This window comes from Lolium rigidum, chromosome 4 (assembly GCF_022539505.1).
Source record: "Lolium rigidum isolate FL_2022 chromosome 4, APGP_CSIRO_Lrig_0.1, whole genome shotgun sequence".
Classification (NCBI taxonomy): domain Eukaryota; kingdom Viridiplantae; phylum Streptophyta; class Magnoliopsida; order Poales; family Poaceae; genus Lolium; species Lolium rigidum.
This window is the reverse complement of record NC_061511.1, coordinates 177,484,587-177,510,320: the sequence shown is the minus strand read 5'-3', so window position 1 is coordinate 177,510,320 and position 25,734 is coordinate 177,484,587. Positions and strand designations below refer to the sequence as shown.

Below are 25,734 nucleotides of genomic sequence, written 5' to 3'. Positions count from 1 at the left end.
GGTCGGCAACGGGGAATCCGCCCTCTTGGGAGGACAGGTGGTTGGACGGCAAGTCCATCAAGGAGATGGCGCCTGAGGTGTACGCTTTGGTGCCGAAGCGCCGGCGAAAGGCACGCACGGTCCGTAGGCGTTGGCTGAACGCACCTGGATCCCCAACATAGTAGGTGCACCGAGCGCCCTGGCACTGTGGCAGTACGTACATCTGTGGGGCTGGCTCAGGGACACACAACTATCGGCGGACCCGGACATGCTGGTTTGGCGTTGGACGACGGACGGCAAATATTCCGCTGGATCCTGCTATGACACCCTCTTCCAGGGGGCGATCATCTCAGGTTCTTGGAAGCTTAACTAGAAATCCTGGGCGCCACCTAGAGTGAAGTTCTTCGTTTGATTGGCCCGCCTCGACAGATGCTAGACGGGTAAAAGACTGACACGGCACGGGCTTCCGCACGCACCTAGATGCCCGCTATGCGACCAGTCTGTTGAGACCATGAGGCACCTTCTCACAGGATGCTCCTTCTACAGGACGGTCTGGATTGAGATCCTGTCGTGGATCCGATCCATCTCAGGCCCTCCCACGGCGAGGGTGGCTTCGCGGAGTGGTGGTCGCTGGTGGTGCGGACCGCCCCTCGCCAACTGCGCAAGGGCACCTCGTCGAATATCATGCTTACGGCATGGTGAATTTGAAAACACCGGAACGCGGCGATCTTCGACAGCGCATGGCCTTCGGTGATATCCTTGTTCAACGACATCGTGGCCGAGGCGCGGCAATGGGCGGATGCGGGAGCCCGGGGTGTGCGCTAGTTACTCCTCTAGTTTAGTCTTTTTTTTCTTCCTTTTCTTGGTTTGAGTTGTTCGGCGTGTTATATCCGTTCTCGGACTTGTACATAAACTCTTCTTTATCTATCAATGCATCGAAATACAAGGCTTTTGCGTTTTCGCGAAAAATGAAGATCACTTATAAGGTATCATTGTTTTCTTTGAGAGAATTATAAGGTATGATTGTTCTGCGTGAATGAAATCGCAAGTACCATGCAGGAATCCGTAACGGGTTAATTAGGTACCTCTACGCGACTTGGTACATGATCAGGTGGTTACACTTACACAGGTTGGTTACGATGATTGCTTCCAACAATAATAGATAGGCTAACCCTCCATGATTTCTGTATCCCGGTTGTGCCCGATCGATCGAGCCCCTCGTCCCTAACGCAGCAAAGCATATAGCTGACTAGCTGAGCTGTATATTCCTGAAAGGGGATACGGTGTTCCAGAGTACGCGTCACTTTCTGCAGAGATAGAATACATTTCGGAGGATCCGTGAACAGGCTAGTGGAGAAGTGGTGCCAACAAAACCATGCCACATATACACGTACGTACATACCTCGCGTCCATTAAATATAAACAGAGGTAGTAACTGCAAACCCGTGATTTCGCATGTTTTTAGTACATCACCCGTGAAATGAAGTGATCGCCCGCCATTCCTCCCATGATTTCTGATTTCTTCCTATAGCCATGTGACCCACAAATTAAGCACGTCGGGTGCAACAACCGTTGATGGCCATCGCGCGTCGCCCTGAACCTGCCTATAAATAGCCCAGGCAATATATTAGTCCCAGAACATCGAAACATAGTTCAAACCTCCAGCCTGGTCAGTGTACCGGTACTACTCTGACTCGAGCTTGAAGAAGCAGAGACTTGTAGTAGTGTGCCTCGTAGTGAAGATGACTGCTCTTTTCTCCAAGGCCGTCGCACTGGCTGCGCTCTCCTCCCTGCTTCTTGTCTCCTACGCCGCTGGTGCTCGGGCGGGGAACTTCAGCGCTTCCGACTTCACCGCCGACCCTAACTGGGAGGCCGCCAGGGCCACCTGGTACGGCGCGCCGACCGGCGCCGGCCCTATGGACGACGGTACTTACACGTCTATGTATATATGCGGCGTTGCCATTCTGTAGGCGATCGTTTATTTGACATTGTATTTGCGGTGGTGATGGATGTGCAGGCGGCGCGTGCGGGTTCAAGAACACGAACCAGTACCCCTTCTCCTCCATGACGTCCTGCGGCAACGAGCCCATTTTCAAGGACGGCAAGGGATGCGGCTCCTGCTACCAGGTAGCAAGCGACACTAGGCTTACCGTGCAAAGTTGCTGATGGAAATTGTAGTGTTGGTTTGACATGCTTTTGACTTGTTCAGATACGATGCACCAATGACCCTTCCTGCTCCGGCAAGCCGGAGACGGTGGTTATCACGGACATGAACTACTACCCGGTGTCCAAGTACCACTTCGACCTCAGCGGCACGGCCTTCGGCGCCATGGCCAAGCCCGGCCTCAACGAGAAGCTCCGCCACTCCGGCATCATCGACATCCAGTTCAAGAGGTCGGTGACACCACAACCACATCGATCATTCCCTGCACACGAACCTCCTATATCACCTGGCCCTACCGGAACAGAATCATATAAACACAGAGTACTTTTACACGAACAGAACTTTAGCGACATTGACCATGGCTTATCTGGGACCCAAACAGATTCGCGCGAAAAATGTTCTATATATTTCCTTCAGTACCGTCACTTCACACTTTGTCGTCCAGGCAGCTGGGTTACACTAAGTAACTAACACAATTGGATTGCTGGCTGACGCTGATTACTCATGCAGAGTGCCGTGCGAGTTCCCCGGCCTGAAGGTGACCTTCCACGTCGAGCATGGTTCGAACGCGGTGTATTTCGCGGTGCTGGTGGAGTACGAGGACGGCGACGGCGACGTTGTGCAGGTGGACCTCATGGAGGCCAACGCCAGGAGCTGGACGCCGATGAGGGAGTCGTGGGGATCCATCTGGCGCATCGACTCCAACCACCGCCTCCAGGCGCCCTTCTCCATGCGCATCACCAACGAGTCCGGCAAGCAGCTCGTCGCCGACAAGATCATCCCGGCCAATTGGGCCCCCAGTGCCTCCTACCGCTCCATCGTCCAGTTCAGCTGAGGCTGAACTGATGATCATTTGGATTTTGAAATCATTGGTATTGTACTACCGCGGAGTTCGTTTTGTTTGCATGGGGACTGATCGAGGAGGTCTCTGATTAGGTGGGACGTCGGGTGTCGGGTGTCATGTAAGCGTCGTCGATCCTGCATGTGTGTCTTCAATATGCCTGTGGACTGTGGGATATGGTGGAGAGGAAGGCACTTTTGCATGTGCATGCTCTCCCGCGCCCACTACCGGTGTGTAATCACATCATCATAAGTTATTACAGTTTGTGTGTACCGGCTAATTTGTGTCCCTGCTTGTACTTATCTCTCATTCAAGACCAGTACTTTATAGAGTACTTTATATCAGTTCGTATTACCTTCTGTTGCCAAACTTCATGTTCGCGCCAAGATTACAGGAATTGCACCAATTTAAAATATGATCCCGACTTTCTAACAAACGTACGGGCATAGTGTAAAGACTTCCGAATCGGATGCCTAATATTTTTTGGAGAAGGGAGCTATATTGATTAGCACGAATTGACAACCCCGACTTGGATTGTGAAAAGTTGCAACAAAATTCTAGGACCAAGACTGAGATAGCAAATCCTCCGTACGTATAGGATTTCTTTGATTCATGGCGATAAAAAATGTATAGGAATAGATAAAACATAAGATTGAAATGTTACGTGTACATGTATCCTACGGGAAAGATGAAATGTCTTGATTGTGGCAAAGAAAAATTTCATGAGGTATGACATAATGATTTCTTCCTATACGATTTACATTAAAATATTCTTATAGAATAAATATAGGAATATGAGAGGCATAGGATTGAAATGTCACGTCTACACTAATCCTACGGGAAAAAAATGGAATGTCTTGATTGTGGTAAAGAAAAATAAAAGCATTGAGTATTGTATGCCGCAAGAGTAGGCGTATTCTTTTGGAGATTTGTAAAAATTCTTAAAATCTTTGCCTTAATCAATGATAATGTCAAATCTTTTGTCTTGTTTAATTTTTTTTTTCATGATGTATGAGTATGACATAATGATTTCTTCCTATGGGATTTGAACTAGAAAATTCTTATAGAAAATTTCCCTATGAGAAATGTTCGTATGAATCAAACGGCTTGTGTAGTTTTTTCGTAGGATTTAAATCTTACACAATTCCATGAATCGAAAGAGACCAAGATTTCGTTCTCTACGTCGGCGCCTGTTCTTTTCTTTTGTTGACGTACAGTACCCTGTTCCGGTAGATTTGACGATCCTGCAGGAAAGGTCGGTATGAGCCATAATCTCTGCAACGACGAAAGCACGCAGACGGGTACTTGATGACCACCAATCGAGTAGCTAGTGCGTCTATCCAACGCAAAGGATGCTAAATCCTCAAGCACATGTCTTTCCCTTTCACAAGCTCTCTCTTTCCGTATGGTAACCACAAACCAACTCTATAACCGTCAGTCTTAGCAAGCGAGCTAATGATAGTAAATGATCCTTACTTTTACACGAGAGCCGGCAACATCGCCGGCCGCTTAAAAGTTGATGAGGTAGCTTCTTTTCGATAAAGAAAGTTGAGGTAGCTAGCTAGCTTAAAAAGAATAAAGAAAAGTTCACCTAGACTATCTAAGCTTGGAGCCCACTGGATCGTCGCCGTAAATACAGGCGCTGAAGTCTCCCAATTGCACCGGCTACCCCAAATTCCAGGGAAATCAACAAGAGATCGAGCATGCATGTGTAGGTGCGGAGTAGCAGAGGATGAAAGGTTACTACTAGTAACATGCATGACACCATCGTAAAACAGTTTTCCCGAACGAACCAGAGACTAGCTAGGTAGCTGGTTCCCGGACGTAATTGCACATGGTGCGCGCGCCGTGATTGAACAAGACGGCGATAGCGAGGCGGACCAAATTAAAGAGGATGAAAAAGGATGAGGCGACCCTCCACCCTCTCTCTCTCGCGCGCACCGCTTGTCTGAGCGGTTAGCCGCGGAAAGTGACAAAGTAACGGACTGCTCGAAGAGGCGCATGTGCGTCCGACGCCGACGGCTGCGTCGCCTACCCGCATGTGAGGTGCGGGCCAGCCACGGCTAGCCGGCCGGCCGGCCGGTGGAACCACGTACGTACGCGCGTACCCATCGCCACCCAGACCAGAAGCTCTTGCACCAGATTTCCACGGGGCCCCGCGCGCGCACCCACCGTTGCCGCCTTGCCGGCCCCGTCGCAGACTGAGCTTTCGGTGATCTATCTCCCTCGATCGGTCCCTCGCCGGCTCGCCCACACGATCATGTGGGTCGCGGCGCGCGTTTCACTTGCGTTATGCCTGTGCGGCGGCGGCCGACGCTTGCTAAATTATGCCGTGCGCGCGGGCGGGCGAGAGCGCCGGCGCGGGCTAGCGCTGGTTGCCGCCATGGCACGCTGGCTGCACGCCAGCGCCGGCGCCGTTCCGGCGTGCAGACGCCATCGATCCTTTTCTATGTCGCTAATAACGGTCAAATCCAAAGCTTGCTTCCGTTCCGAGACAAGCGATCCATCGAATTAGTTTGCTGCCGAACCTTTTCGTGCTCAGCGATTCTCGCGAGTGCCGGTGGATGGAATGTTTGGATTGGGCGACCGGAAACGCAATATGATAACGTTGTGGAAGCGCCAACTAGACTTGAGTGCTACGAGGAAAAAATGATCGATCAAAATTGCAGACACGCATTCCGAAGAAAACCGGGGCAACATCACGTGCGCTCTTGCTTGCGCTGCGTGTCAATGTGCATTTTGGTGCGAATACACCGTTTCGTCTTCTGCTGTGGACATCGGTGCATGTGTGGCAAAGTTTGTCTTGAGAAAAAATAGCCCCATTTTTATGTATGCTCATTCCTCGCTGTACATATATTTCCAATATATTTGTAGGCAAACATATTTTTCAGCCTTTTTCATGCCAGATAACTGCACTTATTTCGCTAAATTTCTTTGAGATAAATTTGTTGCCAAGCATTAATGAAGAAAAAAAAGGTTCAACAATATGGGTCTATCTATTTTCCTAATGTTAGCTCGAATTTTTCATGAAAACAGCAACAACTAGGCTGAATTTGATGGCCAACCATGTTGTTCACCCCGCACAGACTGCACTTATGCAAGGGAAAAACACCCTAGATAGGTACTAATCCTTCATAAAACAACCTACCAAGTTTTCTTAAGTCTTAGTCATGTCAGTTGCAGTTTTCCCGCAGAAAAGTGCAATTCCACTTTCCTAACATACAAGTGAAATTGGAAACGTGTTGACCTTTTTTTTCAACTGTGCCTTCTTTTTTGTTGGTGTCCGAGACGTAATAAATTCTTAGTCGACTGAAATATGTGGAACTACAATTATTGGAAGACAAAGCTTGCCCGTCGTACAATGATGGAGGGAACGTGATGCACATTCATCAGCTGTATGGTATTCTCCGAAGTAATCTTCAGATTTGTTATACCAACACCATGAACAGAAACATGCGAGCCATTTTCCATCAGCAATGAATATGTCTTTGCGATCAGATAAGAAGAAAACATGGAAACATCAGAACATACATGTGGATCAGTTCACTTATCTATCCACCATTTAGGAGAGTTACGTACTGACAGGAAAGAAAGACGGAAATTTCTCTACCTATTGTAGTGTCCGAAGGTACTAGGAAAGGTGGGCTAAGGTTACATAGATTGTCTCCTTTCTTCGGGAGCGGGATGGCATCTTCGACCTCCGAAGAAGGTATTAATTAGTGGATGGGTCTCCCTCCGGGGAGCGCTTTGGCACGAGAAGTGATAGCTATGTATGGCTTTTTGGCGCCAAGACCCCGGAAGTGAAATTGGGGGTTAGTGCCGCATAAAATAGTGCTAGCCCCGTGTGAAGATATGAATTATTTGCATATCATGATCATAGCTAATAGGGTTATGATAGTAGTAGTAGTAGAAGGCTTAGTATCTGACTTGATCCAATAGAGTCAGAACACACAGTAGATCCAGATTCCACACCTTGCTGTGGACTGGGGAGAGAGCAGCTCTGCGAAGCTGGGCGTTCTGTGTGATTATGGAGGAACTGTAGTACTCGCCCCAAAATGCAAGCCGGGATAGATACTTAAAGAAAGGGGGAGCGGTGGGCCTTAAAATACCAAACCAGTTCAATTTGATAAAAAGACCATGAGAGCTCGGTTAGCTCGAAGTCGAAACTCAGAAGTCCTGATACTGTAACTTCTAAGTGAAATGAGAATATTTAGTGAACCACCAACAATATGACTTCTTTGCCCCATGATTTGGGAAGACCCTCAAAGAAATCCAGGGAGATGTCAGTCCAAGCAGAAGTAGGTAATGGCAATGAATCTAGGAGACCAGGGTAGTGGCAATTCTCTTCCCTTTGCTGACTACCTTCACCACAGTAGGACAATTACCGTACCCAGGGTTCTTCATATCAGCATCACCAATAACAACATTAGCGGTCTTTCTATAGTTCTCACACTTATCAAAGCAATTAGGGCAGCCATGAAACCAATGATCGGGATCACAACACATGGGTCAAGCCCCTTTCTTATTATGATTCATCCTCTTGAAGTTGGTTGAGTGTGAGGACCTGTTTTTGCGATCAAACTTGCCTGAATTGGCTTTCAAATTTGTTCTTGTTCTTAAATTTGTGCGATTAGAAGTTTTTGTTTTGTACCACATTAACACTAGAACCTCCCTCCAATCATTGAACATCTAGGTCCTTTGCTCACGCTTTTTTTCTTCCACATGAAAAGACCCAATGTGATCTGAAACGGAAAACTCCTTTCTCCTGTATTTTAGAGAGGTAGCAAAATTCCTCTACGAGGGAGGAAGCTTGGCAGTAATGCCTCCAGCCAAAACTTATCTGGTAAGTTACACTTGAACTCCTCAAGTTCCTTGGCAAATAACTATATCTCATGAGCTTTCTCAAACCGGAGCGCTCATCATTCATATTGTAGTAATAGAATTGCTCCATGATATACAACTCTGTGCTAGCATCCAAGACCTCAAATTTAGCCTCGAGTGCATCCCACGTGTCCTTTCAAGTTCATATGCGGGTCAACAATGTAGTCCCCAAGAAGACCTAAAAGAGTTTCCTTAAACATCGCATTGAATTTCTCAAAAGCTTCCTGCTATGCAACAGTAATCTCCCACTCAGGTTTGCCAAGAGTGACGCTATAGCAATTCAGTTTTGAAACCAAAGAACTACTCTTTTGCGCCATCTCTTATAATGTGAATCATCAAAGGGAGGCGGCATTGTTGCAGCGACATAGTATGATCATACAAACAACAATTAAACTAATCATTTTCCTTTTATCGGAGTTTTTGAAATGTTGAAAATAAAAAAAATTGTATGATTTAATCTAAAATAACAACTAACATAGTATGATCATACAAACAACAATTAAACTAATCATGCATATCAGACAGTGTAGACTAACATATTGCATCTAAATAGTGTAAGTCGATGACATCTATTTCAAACGCTAGAACTAGAAACTCTATCAAGATCTGACATGAGAAGAGAGTCACATACAATGCAGTTGTTGAGCGGCGGTGGTTTCTACATTGTTTAGGTTGCCCAAGATGTCATTGACGTCAGGGAAGCAATCATCTTTCGGGAAATTGCCGTCATATGACATTGTGTTGCCACGTGTAAGCGCTACCCTAAAACTTTATTGCCCCTCACCCGTACAATCATATTCCTGTAGCAGGAGCTAGTATACCGGCGAGAGGTCTAGATGGATGTTTGGTAGCTAAAGAAAATAAGAAATCCAATGGGGAAACAAGGAAAAATTACTACTACTATCAAACCAATTGGATAAAAAGCTAGCTACGAGATCGGATGCCCTCGGTGGAGATCATGGAGATTGATCTCCCCGGAGGCGGCGGCGGAAGCGGTGAGTGGCTAAATCCTGTGTTGAGGAACGAACTACTCTGATACCATGGAAGATTGCGAAATATGGTTGCATTGATTGACAATAATTGATTACACTTAGCCGCTAGGTTGTTTATATAGGATTAGAGTGTTGGAGACTAATAAACCTAGTAGAGATAGATCTAGATTACAATCTTAAACTACCAAACTTATCTAAACCATAATATACTCTAACATTAGACATGCTTTGATTTTTGTTGAAGTAGTCCGTTGCCGACAGATCGGGTTTATTCGGATCATGTACCCATCCACCAATCTCCATGTACCTCGTAGTAGATTGCGAGGAAAAGCTAGATGCGAGCGATGTCCACGCTTCAACAGCGATGGCGGCGAAGAGGATCATCCCTTGGACGGATTCAGTGGAGGTGGACATGATAGGTGAGAAGATTGCATCGTCTTATTGATGCCAAGCGGTAAACGCTGGGTTGTACACGCGAGGAGGAGCCTACGTGTCTTCTGTCGCTTTGGGGTTGTCAACCTCCTCCGACGGGCAGGCAAACGTGCCATCAACGAAGCCAATCAGAAGGTGGCCCCGGGGCACCTGTGTGACTTGAGTGCACTGATATAGGTAGTTGTCACCGCCAAGACATACAAACGATTAGGGGCGCAAAGTTGAACGGGCCAACATAGGACGATGAAGATGTCCGGTGTTCAAGTTGAGGCTTGGATTGGATAGCCTGCCCTTGGAGCCAGAGGATGCCATGCTCGAAGGTGAGGAGGTCATGGCCGGCTAGGTATTTTGAGTAGATTGGATCAGAGTTGAGGTAGGCTTTGATACCATGAAAATTAGATCGGTATGGTAGGAGTATGGATCGTATAGCCACCTCTGGGCAGCGTCCCTGCCCTTATATTAACAGAGACATGTACAATGCATGGTAGTTGTTAACTGCTAGCTAATTAGCTAGGGTTGACGAGTCCTTGGACACACTTTCCCCCCTCCTCAGCTCTCACTCATCTACAGTATCTTTGAGGGATTCCTGCCTTTGACCGGGCCTCCGAGAACCGCTTCGCCGGAATAGCTTAGCTGGCCGGAGTTGGTCTTGGATGGGCGCCGAAGTAGTTTAGGGTTAGATCTCTTAGTTTCTTGGTGGTTGATACGTCTCAAACGTATCTATAATTTCTTATGTTACATGCTAGTTTTATGACAATACTCACATGTTTTATATACACTTTACATCATTTTGATGCATTTTCCGGCACTAACCTATTAATGCCGAAGTGCCAGTTCCTGTTTTCTGCTGTTTTTGGTTTCAGAAATCTTACACAGGAAATATTCTCGGAATTGGACGAAACAAAAGCCCACGGTCTTATTTTCCACGGAGCCTTCCAGAAGTCCGAAGAGGAGACGAAGAGAGGACGCGAGGCGGCCACCCCACAAGGCGGCGTGGTGGGGCCCCTGGCCGCGCCGGCCTATGGGGTGTGCCCCTCGGCCGCCCCCCCGACTCTGCCCCTTCGCCTATTTATTCTCTCCGTCGCGAAAACCCTAGTACCGAGAGCCACGATACGAGAAAAGTTCCAGAGACGCCGTCGCCGCCAATCCCATCTCGGGGGATTCAGGAGATCGCCTCCGGCACCCTGCCGGAGAGGGGAATCATCACCGGAGGACTCTACATCATCATGCCCGCCTCCGGATTGATGCGTGAGTAGTTCATCCTTGGACTATGGGTCCATAGCAGTAGCTAGATGGTTGTCTTCTCCTCTTGTACTATCATGTTTAGATCTTGTGAGCTGCCTAACATGATCAAGATCGATGCTACATGTTGTGTTTGTTGGGATCCGATGAATATGGAATACTATGTCAAGTTGATTATCGATCTATCATATATGTGTTGTTTATGATCTTGCATGCTCTCCGTTGCTAGTAGAGGCTCTGGCCAAGTTGATACTTGTAACTCCAAGAGGGAGTATTTATGCTCGATAGTGGGTTCATGCCTCCATTGAATCTGGGACAGTGACAGAAAGTTCTAAGGTTATGGATGTGCTGTTGCCAATAGGGATAAAACATCAATGCTTTGTCTAAGGATATTTGTGTTGATTACATTACGCACAGTACTTTATTGCAATTGTCTATTGTTTGCAACTTAATACTGGAAGGGGTGTGGATGCTAACCCGAAGGTGGACTTTTTAGGCATAGATGCATGCTAGATAGCGGTCTATGTTCTTTGTCGTAATGCCCTAAGTAAATCTCATATTAGTCATCATGATATGTATGTGCATTGTTATGCCCTCTCTATTTGTCAATTGCCCAACTGTAATTTGTTCACCCAACATGCTATTTATCTTATTGGAGAGACATCACTAGTGAACTATGGACCCCGGTCCATTCTTTTACATCTGAAATACAACCTACTGCAATCATTGTTCTCTACTGTTCTTTGCAAACAAACATCATTCTCCACACCATACGTTTAATCCTTTGTTTACAGCAAGCCGGTGAGATTGACAACCTCACTGTTAAGTTGGGGCAAAGTATTTTGATTGTGTTGTGCAGGTTCCACGTTGGCGCCGGAATCCCTGGTGTTGCGCCACACTACACTCCTCCACCAACAACCTTCACGTGGCCTTCATCTCCTACTGGTTCGATAACCTTGGTTTCTTTCTGAGGGAAAACTTGCTGCTGTGCGCATCACACCTTCCTCTTGGGGTTCCCAACGGACGTGTGCATCACGCGCCATCAGTGGTTTTGGATGTATGCCGCGTTCTGGGCGTATGCCCTGTAGTGGAGGTGGTGGCCTGGATCGCTGCCAGATCCATGGCCTTGTAGGGCTGTTGCTGCTGCTTGGGCTCCTATGGGTGGAGCAGAGTGGGAGGAGGAGTAGAGCCACCTTCTCCAATAATTTGGGGCAGATCTCTGTTGGTGGATTCGAGGCCAAGAAGAGGATGTTCTCCCGGACGGCCGTGGCTGCGAGGAGGAGAATAGAGGAATCTTGGTGAGCCTGGTTGCTGCCCTTCTCTTGGCCAGCCTTGGCGGCGAGGGGGAGTTGGGAAGCAACTGGTTACTCTTTGCTCCGATGAGATCCATGTTAGTCCGGGTGTGATGTCGGATGGGGTTGACCTGCAACCTTTCTCCATCTCTGTCTTGCCATGGAGGCGGTGCGAGAGGAGGAGATGGTGCGGCGATCTCCGGACGGCGCATGTTGTTGCCTGCGGGGTGCTATGTCTTCGAGCTCAACCACGCACGAGCCATCATGGCTTCTGCGATCTTCTGCCGGCAAGGCGGCGAATCTTCAACCTCCACAGCGGAGGCCTTCTTCGTGTCGGCTGCTGGAGCTCGGCACCTCCTCTTCATCAAGTGGTGCATCCCCGGTGAACGGAAGGCGACCAGTGGCTTCGACTCTTCTTCGGAAATGGAGTTGTCGAGCATACTGCTCCAGATCCTCGGCGGCGACGCCTTGAGGACGCCGGCGACCGGTGGCGGAGACACCAGTGGACTTGATCGCTTTTTAGGTTTCTTTGTTGGGTGTTTTTTTACAATTTGGAAGGCCCTATCTTTAAATTCCTGGTTCTGTAGGGCGTGTGATGCTTGGGCCTTTCTGCAAAATGTACCTGCACCTCTGTGTTGAATACATCTGGGTCCTTCTAGACCCCTTCACTTGTTAAAAAAAAAAAAAGCTGGGATTCTAATATTATAGATATGCTAGATGCAATACAAGTTACATGAAGCACATATGACATTTAGTGGCAATCTTGGAGTGTTGTGTCTCAAGTTTTGAGAGTGAACGCTCTAAGTCCGATCTCTTCATTGGTTGAATTTGACGATGATTGTATTCAGGTGCCATTCTCTTGTTAAATGCATTATCTAGAATTTTCTTAAACTTACCTTCGGGTGAAAATTCAGGATATAGACTCCGTGGTTGGATCCAACGACTTCGGCTTGATCGTCGTTGCCGCCGACTGCCCAAGGCAACTGCCCCAGCTAGCCGGCCGGTGGAGGTGGAACCACGCACGTACGTACCCATCGGGCACCAGATTTCCATGTCCCCCCGTGCGCGCACCCACCCTTGCCACCTTGCCGGCCCCGTTGCACAGACTGAGCTTTCAGCTATCCATCTCTCTCGGTTCCTCCCCCACTACACGATCATGTGGGTCGCTGCATTTTACTTGCGTTATGTGTGCGCTTCGACGCATGCCAATTAAGCAGTGAGCACCGGAGAGAGCTATCGCTGCTTGCCATGGCACGCTGGCTGCAAGCGAGCACCGGCGCCGTTCCTGCGTACTGACGGCATCGACCGTCTCCAATGTACTCCCTCCGGACGGATTTAATTGACGCCAGAGGTAGTACATACGACGCGGGAGCTAGGCTAAGAGTGCGTCGATTAAATCAGTCCTGAGGTAGTAGTTAATAACGGTCAAACTCCAACCTTGCTTTCGATCGAATTAATTTGCGGCCGAACCTTATCGTGCTGAGCGATTCTCGCGAGTACGTGCCGGTGGATGGAATGTCTGGATTGGACGACCGAAAACGCAACATAATGACGTTGTGGAAGCGCCAACAAGAGTACAGTACAAGACTTGAGTACTATCAGGAAAATAATCGGTGAAAATTGCATCCACGCATTGCCGAAGAAAACCGGGGCAACAGCACGTGCACCCTTGCTTGCGCAACATGCAAATATGCATTTTGGTCCGAATACGCCATTTCGTCTCTATCCCTGAACGGCTGAACAGATGTTAGTCGGGATACGGGGTAATCTGCATCCTAGTTTTTTTTTTTTTTTGCCTTTCAAACATTAGCAAAAGTTATCTTATGAAGTTTTTAAAAATATTGAATATTCAATTATTCCCATGACAACGAGGATTTAGTATCGACTGGCTCTAAATCTAATACCATGTTAAAAATAATAATTTATCGTGGATAGCCTGTCCCTAGAGCATCTTTAGCAGATGGCGTAAAACAATAAGGAGCTCCCTATGCCTCGCTTGTAGCAAGCGGAAGCCTCACTCCCTCACGCTACATGGGCCAGGCCCAGTGCACATCCCCACGCAGGACTAGCGAGCCGTTTTCCAAAAAATTACTCACGAAACAATCATGCATGTCTCCGCACGGAGTAAAAGCGAGCAGCGGCCAATGCATATCTACCAGCCATTCAGCCAACCAGTGTCAAAAACAAAAAAAGATGGATCAACGACCAATTATCAGCGTCTAGCGTTTTCATTTTCAAATCATGCAAAAAATTATATCTCAGTGTTTTACCTAGTGCACAATTATTGAAGTCTGAAGCTTTTTAAAATCTTTACCTTTTTACCTGGTGAACAATTTTTAAAACCGAAACCTTCTGAAATCATGAACGATTCCCAAATTATTCATGGGAAAAAAGTTTCATATATAAAAAATTGTTCACGGCTAAAAAATGATTCAGTTTTTTTAAAAAAATTCACAGGTAAAATTTCTCCATGTTTACAAAATTGTCCATAGCTAAAACTGGTTCATATTTTAAATTTTGTTCACGGGTAAAATGGTTCACATTTTAAAAATTATTTAAGGCTAAAAATGGTTCAGATTTAAAAAATATTGACGGGTAAAATGATTCAGATTTTAATAATATTTAATTTGATAAGTTAATAATTTTAAAAAGATTTGAAATAACTAATAATAAAACCAGAAACCAAACCATAAAAGAAGATGCGAAAAATACACGAAAAGAAACATGAAGAAACAAATGGATAAAAGGAAAGTTGAAAAGAGAAGAAGGAAAAACGAAACGGGACAAAAATGAAACAAAAAAAAGCTAAAGGAAGAGAAAAATGCCTCTTCAGCCTCGGCGCATTAGGGGGCGGACACGGGCAAGCGCGAATACCACTCACATTATAAGAGATAAATAGTGTTGGCGGTAAAATAATGGTGGTGTCCAATAAACTAACTTTGGTAGACCAAAAAAAGACCTCACTAACAGATATCTTCCCCCTGCTCTCTGAAAGTAGTCCCATCTGCTCTCTACTCTAACAGATATCTTATAGGCATATGGTGGTGCAAAATAATTCCAGCAGCCCCAGTTTTGGCCCAAGTGCTACAAATTTGCATGTGCGGTGAAACAAAAGGCAACACACACACTGCCCTAAATATTGTACTATCTTCGTTCGTAGAAGATGTCACAAATTTGTTAAAATTTAGATATATCTAGACATATTTTAGTGTATAGATACATTTGAATTTAGATAAATTTCTAACATATTTTTATGAATGCGGGGAGTACTAGACTTGAGTGGTACGAGGAAAATAATCAGTGAAAATTGCAGGAAGCATTGGCGAAGAAAACTAGGGCAACAACACGTTCACTCTTGCTTGTGCTGCGTGTCAATGTGCAATTTGGTGCTTATAGGCTGTTTGGTCTCTATCCCTAAACAGATGTTTAGTCTGGACAAGGGGGGAATCATGAATACCAACATAAGAAGTGTGATTGATCACATCGTATGAAACCATAGGAAATCATCGGCTGTAAGTATTTTTCCAAAGGGATTAAATTAAAGAAAAATCTTTCTGACTAAATGTGATACATAGAAGACTCGAAGAATTATTATATCCTCATTTAATTAAAAAAAAGTCCAACTAATGTGATATATATATAGGAAGTTGGAGGTTTAGCTACATGTTCACATTAATGTAACCATTGCAAAATCTCCATCATTAAAACAATTCCCCATGCAAAAAAAAAAAAACAAAAAAAAGAGTTTTTTTTGTTTATTTGTTGTCAAATAAAGTGGTTTCCCGATAATTCGTGGAGTTTGCATCTTGTTTGAAACTAAGAATACAATCGGTTTAGTCAACAAACTATTCTACAAGCACCACGAGTACCGTGGAGATAAAAATGTTTTTGTTTGATATGAAACATGAGATGATGAGAAAGTTTTAGCCACTTGGATATTAATTAGTGTTCACAATTGCATGAGCTGCAATTTTTTGCATGTAGCTGTTCACGGTTTTATTTTACATATTTTGCCACTATCTCATAAAGTAAAGTCACTAAAATATTAGATTAAGAACATATTTTAGCCATGTGCACGCAAATTGTTTGAGGTTCGTAGGTGTCTTTTACAATTATGTTTTTCTACTGCTCGTTTTTATAACAGATTTTGTCTAGTGTTGCAAGAGTGGCTCTTTAGGGTTTCAATTTGATTCATAATGAGTATTTACATGTTTTTTTTATTGTTAGGCACTTAAGGAGTCTCTCTAGAATTTCAAGACCAATTTAATTTTGAGTATTTATAGTAGCTATGATATTTTCAAAAAATGAATGTGAGAATTTTTTATGGTGAAGTTTTTTTTAGAAAGAACAAATGAAAACCCCCTTTTCCCTCATTCCCAGCCATGTTTCCCCGCCATGCGTACCCTCACCTTACCCCTTTGCTCACATCTCTGCTTGGAACCCCCACCAAAAAATCTCATGTTCCCTCATTGGACACTCGTGGCGGCGGTAGGCGACTGATACGTAGATCTACGTTCCCCGGCGACTTGACCAAACCTGCTGGCAACGGACGTACGAGTCTCCTCGCTGCACCCTTCTCCATGCCATCTCGATTTAGATGGTGTCGATGCTAGAACCGGTCGATTAGATCAATAGCATGGCACTCATCCATCAGGCGGCGTCACTAGTAGTTGTCATTCATGCTTGGATCTTCATGTTGCACAAGAGAGTTGTTAGGCGCACTTCTTATCCTCGGCTCGTGTGCAGCCTATGTTGGCTCGAGATCAGGAGAGGGTAGCTAACATGAACTACATCTGTAACTACAACAATGTAGAGGCTCTTCAAATGCTCCAGATGAAAAGAGCCCCACTCTTTGCACTAGTGAAAAGGCTAAGGTGGAGTGGATTATTGGAGGACAGCATCCACACCTCCATGGAAGAACATGTTGCTATGTTCCTTCATGTGGTAGGTCATAACCGGAGTTTCATAGTGATCCACAACGCATTCAGAAGATCGGAGACAATGTCTTGTTATTTCTCTCGAGTGTTGTATGTAACTGGGGATCTCAGAGATGAGATGATCAAACCCCCGTCAAGGCAAAGCACCTCTGGCGGTACAGAACAACTTTTGGTGGATGCCATATTTCAAGGTGAATAATTGTACAATTATTCTCATGGATTCACAGCTCTAAAGTTGTTCCATAAATATGACTACAATTTGTTCATCTTGCATGATTGTATTGGTGCTATTGATGGTACTCACATCACTACTAGGGTCACCATTGGGAGAGAATTCGGCGCTTTGAGGAAAATTCAATATCTTTGACTAGAAGCCTTTCCACCCTTACCGCACCCAGATAAACCTTGTGCTTGTTGAATTCTAGACAATTCGATATTGGGGTTTGGCCTAGAAGACCATGTACTGGATGAGGAAGATATTCAGCCTGATGAAGTGACGTTGGCCACAGTGTTGAGTCAACTGACAACGCGGATTGTAAGAACAAGAGGATGGAGTGGGCAAATGTAATGTGGGAACATATTGATACGTTGCAAACATATCTATAATTTTTGATGCTCTATGCTTGTTTTACACCAATTTCTATATGTTTTGTTTAAACTTCGTTGCAGTTTTATGCATTTTCCGGAACTAACCTATGGACAAGATGCCACAGTGCCGGTTTCCTGCTTTCTGTTGTTTTGTATTTCAGAAAAGTTGTAGAGAAAATATTCTCTGAATTGGACGATACAAAAGCCGAAGTTTCTATTTTACTGTAACAAAGACAGAGTCCATAGGAGAGACGGAGCCAAGCCAGGAGGTGGCCACACCACCCCGCGCCTAGGCATGGTGTGGGCCCCTCGGGCGCCCACCGACCTCACACTTCCACCAATTTATTCATCTGATCGGGAAAAACCTAAATACCCGAGCCTCCATCCACGAAAAGTTTCGTCGCGGCCACCATCGTCGACCCTTGCTCGGGAGGATTCTGAAGCTCATCCCGGCACCCTTCCGGGGAGGGAGATCATCACCGGAGGCCTCTACATCGCCATGTCCGCCTCCGAAGTGATACGTGAGTAGTTCATCTCAGGACTACGGGTCTATAGCAGTAGCTAGATGGTTGTCTTCTCCACTTTATGCTTCATGTTTAGATCTTGTGAGCTGCCTATCATGATCATGATCATCTTCTACATGTTGTGTTTGTTTGGATCTGATGAATATTGAATACTATGGTTGAGATTGATTATATACTTGTCATATGTTATTTGTGATCTTGCATGCTCTCCGTTGCTAGTACATGCTCTGGCCAAGTATGTGCTTGTGACTCCAAGAGGGAGTATTTATGCTCGATAGTGGGTTCATGCCTCTAGTAATCTGGGAGAGTGACAATAACTTCTAAGGTTGTAGATGTGATGTTGCTACTAGGTATAAAATAACAATGCTTTGTCTAAGGATAATTCTATTGTTTACTTTACACACTTTGCTTAATGCAATAATCTATTGCTTGCAACTAAATACTGAAAGGGGTGCGCACGCTAACCTGAAGGTGGATTATAACTCATAGACGCATTTGGGTTATGTTGTAACGCCCAAATGAATCTCATAGTAATCGTCTTGTCATGTCTGGACTTTATTCTGTCGATTGCTCAGCTGTAATTTGTTCACCCAACATGTTATTTATCTTTATGGGGAGACAACTCTAGTGAACTGTGGATCCCGGTCCTTTCTTTTAAACTGATAAATTCATCTACTGCAAACACTTGTTCTGTTTACTTACTGCAAGCACTATTCTCTTTATTTCACTGCAAACAAACATCTTTTCCACACTATACGATTAATACCTTTTTTTCGGGAAAACCGGTGAGATTGACAACCTCACTGTAAGTTGGGGCAAAGTATTTTGGTTGTGTTGTATGTAGGTACCATGTTGTTGCTGACGCTGGTAGTGCGTCCTGCCAAAAGTCAGCTAGAAACACCTTCAGAAGTGATTTCTTTCTCCTACTGGTCGATTAAACCTTGGTTTCTTACTAAGGGAAAACTTGCTACTATGCTTATCATACCTTCCTCTTGGGATTTTCCAACTGCATTACCCTGCACAACATCAAGTTTTTCTGGCGCCGTCGCCGGGGAGAAAGAAGATTTCTGCAAGGGGATTCTCTCATCTCCAATCTCTTTACTTTGTTATTGTTCTGCTTAGTTTATTTTACTTTGTCTTGTTTGCTTCATTATATCGAAAACACACAAAAATTAGTTTATTTTATAGTTGTTATTTTGTTGCGTTATTTTTAGCTCATTATGTTGATCGTGAGGTACATTCTGAAAGACCTATCAATATGTAGTGGTTCTATAATTGGGAGAGATAACATTGAAGAGTTCTTTAATCGTGTTAGTAAGCATAAAGATATTGAGGCTAGGTCCTTAGTAGAACTTGCCCCTAATTATGAAACTGTTGCAGCTTATTTAGTTCAAATATTGGAGGCTAGGTTTGTTAGCCTTAACCCCATAATGCAACAAATTTTTCTTAAACTTCATGAAGTTGAGGATGATGAAAAGAGAGATTTTATCCTGGAAACTTTGCTTAAAGAATTTACAGAGGTTGTTATAGAAGCTAGGAAAGTCTTTGATCGGTTTAAGATACTAGGCTCATGTGTAGATGTTATGGGTACACTTGAAAAGATAGACAAAACCAAATCTAAAAATAGGGAGAAAATAAAATTACAAATACCTTTCAAACTCGTAGAAATGCATGAAGCTTTGGAAAAGAATTTTGATTGGATTGTTCCTGAAAACCCATTTGATGAAAGTAGTGAACCCAAAAGTGTTGAGAGATGGTCTTCTAAAACTTATATGGATAAAATAAAATTCCTTGTTGAAAAGACTTCTGGCATTGATCTTGACGCTTCTTCACTTGAAAATACTTGACGCCAGCTCTTTTTCTGCGTCTAGCTGAAAGTCGTTAAAGAAAAGCACTCTTGGGAGATAATCCATGTTTTATTTCTTTAATTTTTATTTTATTGAGTCTTGGAAGTTGTTACCTCTGTAATAACCTCTACTTATTATATTTATTTCATTTTTGTGCCAATAATAGTCCATAATAGGAAGAAAGTAAGATTTGGGAAAGTTGTTGTCCTGAAATAGATTCTCTGTTATCACCAAACAAATTCGTATTCCCAGCCAGGACGTAATTGTGAGCTGATAATGTTTGAGCATATGCCCCAGGTTATTATCTAACTTTCGTTAGTTTTGAACCTTTCGATTTGAGAAACAGAGGATTTACAAAAAAAAAACTATCTTTACCTGTTGTTCTATTTTGACAGATTTCTGCCACTATTTGTGTTTGCCTCTTAATCTCTTTCGTTTTGAGTTCTTTTGGGAGAAAAAGATTTTTGAAGAAGTTGCTACAGTAGATAATGTTTTAATGGATGTTTAACATATGTTAGAACTGAACCCAAGTGGATTTATTTTTTTATTACACTAATGCTGCTAATGAAAATTGTGTGAAGTTTTGTATGAAGGATGTTTTCAAGTGTAGGGAGAGAAGAATGATGTAATACGATGAAGTATGGACAAATGCTCAAGCTTGCGGATGCCCATGCCACCCCAAGAAATATCCAAGAGGTACAAGCGTCAAAGCTTGGGAATGTCCAAGGCATTCCCTTCTTCACAAACAAAGTATGAGGTCATCTTTCAAGACGCTATATTTTTATTGCTTCATATGATATGTGTTGTTCTTGGAGAGTCTTTATTTTTGTTTTTAGATTTGTTTTGTTTTATTTGCTGTAGAGTATGGTTGTATCCCAACATATTTGTTTTGGAGAATGACATACTCCATTTTAATTGCATAGAACACTCTAGTTTTCACTCCTATTGTTCTGCGACTGTTCTCTTTTGCTAGTACTGTGTTTAGCTCTGGTTTTCCACTCGTATTTTATTCAGAGCTTGTTAGTTTTCTTTAGTAAGGTATGATTAGCTCTCTAGTGTTTATTGATTATTATCTATGAGAATTGTTTCAAATAAATTGATTGGTATTGGGAACGAGTAAAATGTTTCATGCTTATAGTGATGCAAAAGGAAGCTTGTTTAGACGGTGGCATAGACTTTGGCATGTTATGTTGGATGTTATTTTAATCATATGCTTAGTAGTTACTACCTCCATCCCAAGGAATAAGGCGCACGCGTATTCCAAGGAAACTTTGACCATAAAAATTGAGCAACAAAATCTTGGTTATATTATATGTAATTAGTATCGTTGGATTCGTATTGAAAAACAATTTCTAATGATGTTAATTTCATATAAATAATCTTTATATATTTGAAGTAATTCTTAGTCAAACGAAAAGCACGTAAAACGAGAACACCTTATTCCTTGAATCGGAGGTATTGTTGTAGCATGACTTGTCTCAAATAGCTAAGAGTGCTTAATGTGTCATTGAAAGAATCATGTGTTGTTTCCATCATATAAAAGCATAGTATTGTGGTATCCTCCTTTGATGCTTTATTGAGTTGACTTGGCACATACTTACATCATGTTATGACTACAAACCAGTCACCTAAAGCCTCTATCATTTTGTTTTTGACTTGTAATATCACTTTATGCTTTGATTAATAATGTTTTGTCGCTATGCATGATTATGGCCATTCTTTTGATAGCCTTCGCATGTACTGAGTATGAGCTCTACTCGTGCGTCCAACTCCCAAAAAACCAAAGTTTGCCAATTGTGTCCACCATATGTGGTATTTCACCACCACTCCAAAGTGAATTGCTTGTGTGCTACTTTCAAACCTTTAAAGATTATTACATGTTTTGTTTTTTGTTTTAGCTCATGAGGAAGTGCTGAATGCTTTATCATCTCTTTCATGTTTATTATGGCTTCACACCTTGACTAGCATCCATAATGTGCTAGTCCTTAATCTTGCAAAAGAGCAGGCGCGGGTGCCCAGCCCACTAAATATAAATTGAACCAATAATCTAAATCTTCTAACACTATGTACTTGAGAAATCATGAACTTAGCTTGTTTAAACAAAGGAGAAGAGGAACTTTATTGTTCTCTCTATCGGAGCCTCTCTTGAAGCCATTAAACATGAAAGGATGATAGATCATTTGATGTCATTCGTTGACATAGACATACATACCTCTCAAAATATATTTTCAACACCTCTATTGCATTCAAAATAAAAAAGCTCTAGCACATGAGTAATGTTGCTTCCCTCTGCGCAGGGTCTTTCTTTTACTTTTATGTTGAGTCTTCATCTTCTTACTTTATGCACCAATTAAGAGAGCACAGTTGTCATTCTGAGTATAATGTGCATAGTCCCAAAATTTATTATTGATTGATTCATGATTATGTTATTGCTTGTTCTCAAATTACTTGTATCTAGTCACCCTTTGAACTTTAAAAGTGTCCTGACATTTTTTTTTCTATTCCATAAAGGACAAGTTGAGTACCACTTTGCTATGTTTGCTCTATGCTAAAAAAACAAACAGTTGCTTTCAGTGCACTATTATTCATGATCTTTTGTTTGAGTTACTCCTCATGTTGTAACATAGTTGCTAAGTTCTATTGTTAGAATTATATCTATCATCCTATGTTTAGAGTACTTTAATCCCGGCTCACAATGCTTTTACAATAACTTGATCAAGATTGTGTTGGCTTCATGTCACCTCAAAAATTATGTTTATTATCACTTACCTCCTCGAGGATGAGCAGGAGTTAAGCTTGGGGATGCTCATATGTTGCAAACGTATCTATAATTTTTTATGTTCCATGCTTGTTTTTACACCATTTTCTATATGTTTTGTTTACACTTCGTTGCACTTTTATGCATTTTCTGAAACTAACCTATTGACAAGATCACTGTTAAAAAAATCGGCCGATTAACCAGTTAACTGGCCGATTAATCCCTACTTGGAGGGCCACCGAGTAGCCGATAAACTGATTAATCGGCCAATAAGTTGATTAACTGGCCGTTTAACTGGCCGATTAGTCCATTAATCCCCAACTCGTCAGCTGACCGATAAGTTACCAGTTAACGGTTTCCCCAACAGTGGACAAGATGCCATAGTGCCAGTCCCCTGTTTTCTGTTGTTTTGTATTTCAAAAAAGTTGTACAGGAAATATTCTTGGAATTGGACGAAACAAAAGCCAAAGTTCCTATTTTACTGTAGAGAAGACGGGGTCCAGAGGAGAGACGGAGCCGAAGCCAGGAGGTGGCCACACCACCCCTAGGCGCGGCCCAGCCCCTGGTCGCGCCTCGGAATGGTGTGGACCCCTCGGGCGCCCACCGACGTCGCCCTTCCGCCTATTTATTCATCTGATCGGGAACAACCTAAATACCCGAGCCTCCGTCCACGAAAAGTTTCATCGCGGTCACCATTATCAACCCTAGCTCGGGAGGGTTCTGAAGTTCTTCCCGGCACCCTGCCGGCGAAGGAGATCATCACCGGAGGCCTCTACATCGCCATGCCCGCCTTCGAAGTGATGCGTGCGTAGTTCATCTCTGGAGTACGGGTCCATAGGAGTAGTTAGATGGTTGTCTTCCCCACTTTATTCTTCATATTTATATCTTGTGAGCTGCCTATCATGATCAAGATCATCTTTATATAATGCTACATGTTGTGTTTGCTGGGATCCGATGAATATTGAATACTATGGTTTAGATTGATTACATACTTGTCATATGTTATTTGTGATATTGCATGCTCTCCGTTGCTAGTAGATGCTCTGGCCAAGTATGTTCTTGTGGCTCCAAGAGGGAGTATTTATGCTCGATAGTGAGTTCATGCCTCTAGTAATCTGGGAAAGTGACAATAACTTCTAAGGTTGTAGATGTGATGTTGCTACTAGGGGAAAAATGCTTTATCGAAGGATAATTCTATTGTTTACTTTACACACTTTGCTTAACACAATAATCTGTTGCTTGCAACTTAATACTGAAACGGGTGCAGACGCTAACCGGAAGGTGGATTATTAGTCATAGACGCAGTTGGATTACGGTCTATGTATCATGTTGTAATGGCCAAATGAATCTCATAGTAATCATCTTGTCATGTATATGATCTTTATTTTGTCAATTTCCCAGCTGTAATTTGTTCATCCAACATGTTATTTATCTTTATGGAGAGACACCTCTAGTGCACTGTGGACCCGGTCCTTTCTTTTACACTGATAATTCATCTGCTGCAAACACCTGTTATGTTTACTTACTGCAAGCATTGTTCTCTTTATTTCACTGCAAACAAATATCTCTTTCCACACTATACGGTTAATCCTTTGTTTTCAGCAAAACCGGTGAGATTGAGAACCTCACTGTAAGTTGGGGCAAAGTATTTTGGTTGTGTTGTGTGTAGGTTCCACGTTGTTGCTGACGCTGGTGGCGCGCCCTGCCAAAAGTCAGCTAGCAACACCTTCAAAAGTGATTTCTTTTATCCTACTGGTCGATTAAACCTTGGTTTCTTACTGAGGGAAAACTTGCTATTGTGCTCATCATACCTTTCTTTTGGGGGTTTCCCAACTGCATTACCCTGCACAACACCACATATATGTCATGCCACCATCTGAGAAGGAGGAGAAGAAGAACCCCTAGAAGAAGAAGAACCCCTTACCCTTCACGATGGACCTTTTGTGTACTGATATTTCTAGTAGCTAGGGTTGCAATGAAGATATGTTTGCACACAAATTAATTCATAGTAGTTAGGGTCATGGTGATGAACTCCTTGTGAAATATCTACTATAGTGCTTGTTATCTTTTATGTGTGACTGTGGAGGTAAGGTCACTAGTATTGGCATAGCCGTTAGGTGCCCACCGATTAGTCTACCTGGTTTGGCTGTTTATGGAGGCGGACCAACACAACGATTCACCAAGCTAGACCCACACGTAATATTGACTTGGAGTACAAGAAAGAGTAATCTAGAATAACTCTTGAAAGCCACAACTTGGTTACATATAAAGAAAGGTAGGGGCATCCTTTGGGGAGACACGATATTAGATGTAGAAAACTCCTTCCACCTATGGTGGCTCCATGTAACACAACTATGATCATATACTGGATTTCTAGTAGGACGCATCGATCCTCCACCACAGGGATGTGAACCTGGGTACGTAGTGTGCAAATCTCGCTCCCGGATTCTTATAGGCTGCCTTCTTTATCGAACTCAAGTCCATAATATATGGACACCACTTGGGAGAAGTGGTTATCACACACATGGGGTCAGATGCATCCAAACACAAAAGTTTGCATCACACATGTCAAAAGTGCTTCCATGCAGGCCACAAAACGGGCAACATAATGTGCCCCAACTCATGCTTCACAAGCTACCAAATAGGTTGCAGAACATAGCCCAATTCCTATATTTTCTCAGCACTGCCCATCCCAGCATTGCCCAGATGGGCCACGAAAAGCCTGCAAGCTACCAAACGTTCCATCAATGTCCAAATGTTTCATCCAAGAAAGGAAAATGGGAAAATAGTTTCAAGAAGTAAGCATTAATTTAGAGTAGATGGTAGTATGCAAGTACCATATTTAGTATTATTTATTATTTTCTTCAGTTTGTAAGGCTTTATAATTGACCACTATAGAAAATGGGACATACAAATGAACATTGTTGAATTCTCTTTCGTCGTTAAATTTGTCTCTCTTGCTAGCCTTTCACATAATAAACATGATATAGTGTGTGTTCCGAAAAAATACCTGGAACCAAGTTATTATGTTGACGTGTGTCCACCATACCTACCTATATGTGGCATTAATTTTCATTCCAAGTAAATTTGTCATGTGCTATTAAATTTCGAGACCTCTTGTTTGTGTCTGTGTTTATAACTCATAGGGAAGTGGTGAAGAAGATTTTGATCTTTCATGCTAAATATGATCAACATGTTCCATTGGTATCTTGAACATGTATTTTAGTGTATGATGATTTATTGTGTTACACACTTGA

At 43.4% G+C, this 25,734-nt stretch overlaps 1 protein-coding gene across 1 annotated transcript; it reads left to right on the top strand.

Moving 5' to 3' along the window:
• The first annotated feature begins 1,554 nt into the window (after positions 1 to 1,554).
• LOC124706427 (expansin-B3) lies at positions 1,555 to 3,264 on the top strand. Its single transcript, XM_047238092.1, has 4 exons — positions 1,555 to 1,905; positions 1,997 to 2,106; positions 2,189 to 2,373; positions 2,654 to 3,264. Exons 1-4 carry the CDS (start codon positions 1,722 to 1,724, stop codon positions 2,976 to 2,978), a joined length of 804 nt encoding a protein of 267 aa, XP_047094048.1. The 5' UTR covers positions 1,555 to 1,721; the 3' UTR covers positions 2,979 to 3,264.
• Positions 3,265 to 25,734: the final 22,470 nt, after the last annotated feature.

What these genes read in the sequence shown, in the direction of transcription:
- LOC124706427 (XM_047238092.1), top strand. Translation starts at nt 1,722, where the DNA reads ATGACTGCTCTTTTCTCCAAGGCCGTCGCACTGGCTGCGCTCTCCTCC. An exon ending in GATGCGGCTCCTGCTACCAG is followed by an intron (nt 2,107 to 2,188) that starts GTAGCAAGCGAC and finishes TGACTTGTTCAG; the next exon opens with ATACGATGCACCAATGACCC. An exon ending in ATCGACATCCAGTTCAAGAG is followed by an intron (nt 2,374 to 2,653) that starts GTCGGTGACACC and finishes TTACTCATGCAG; the next exon opens with AGTGCCGTGCGAGTTCCCCG.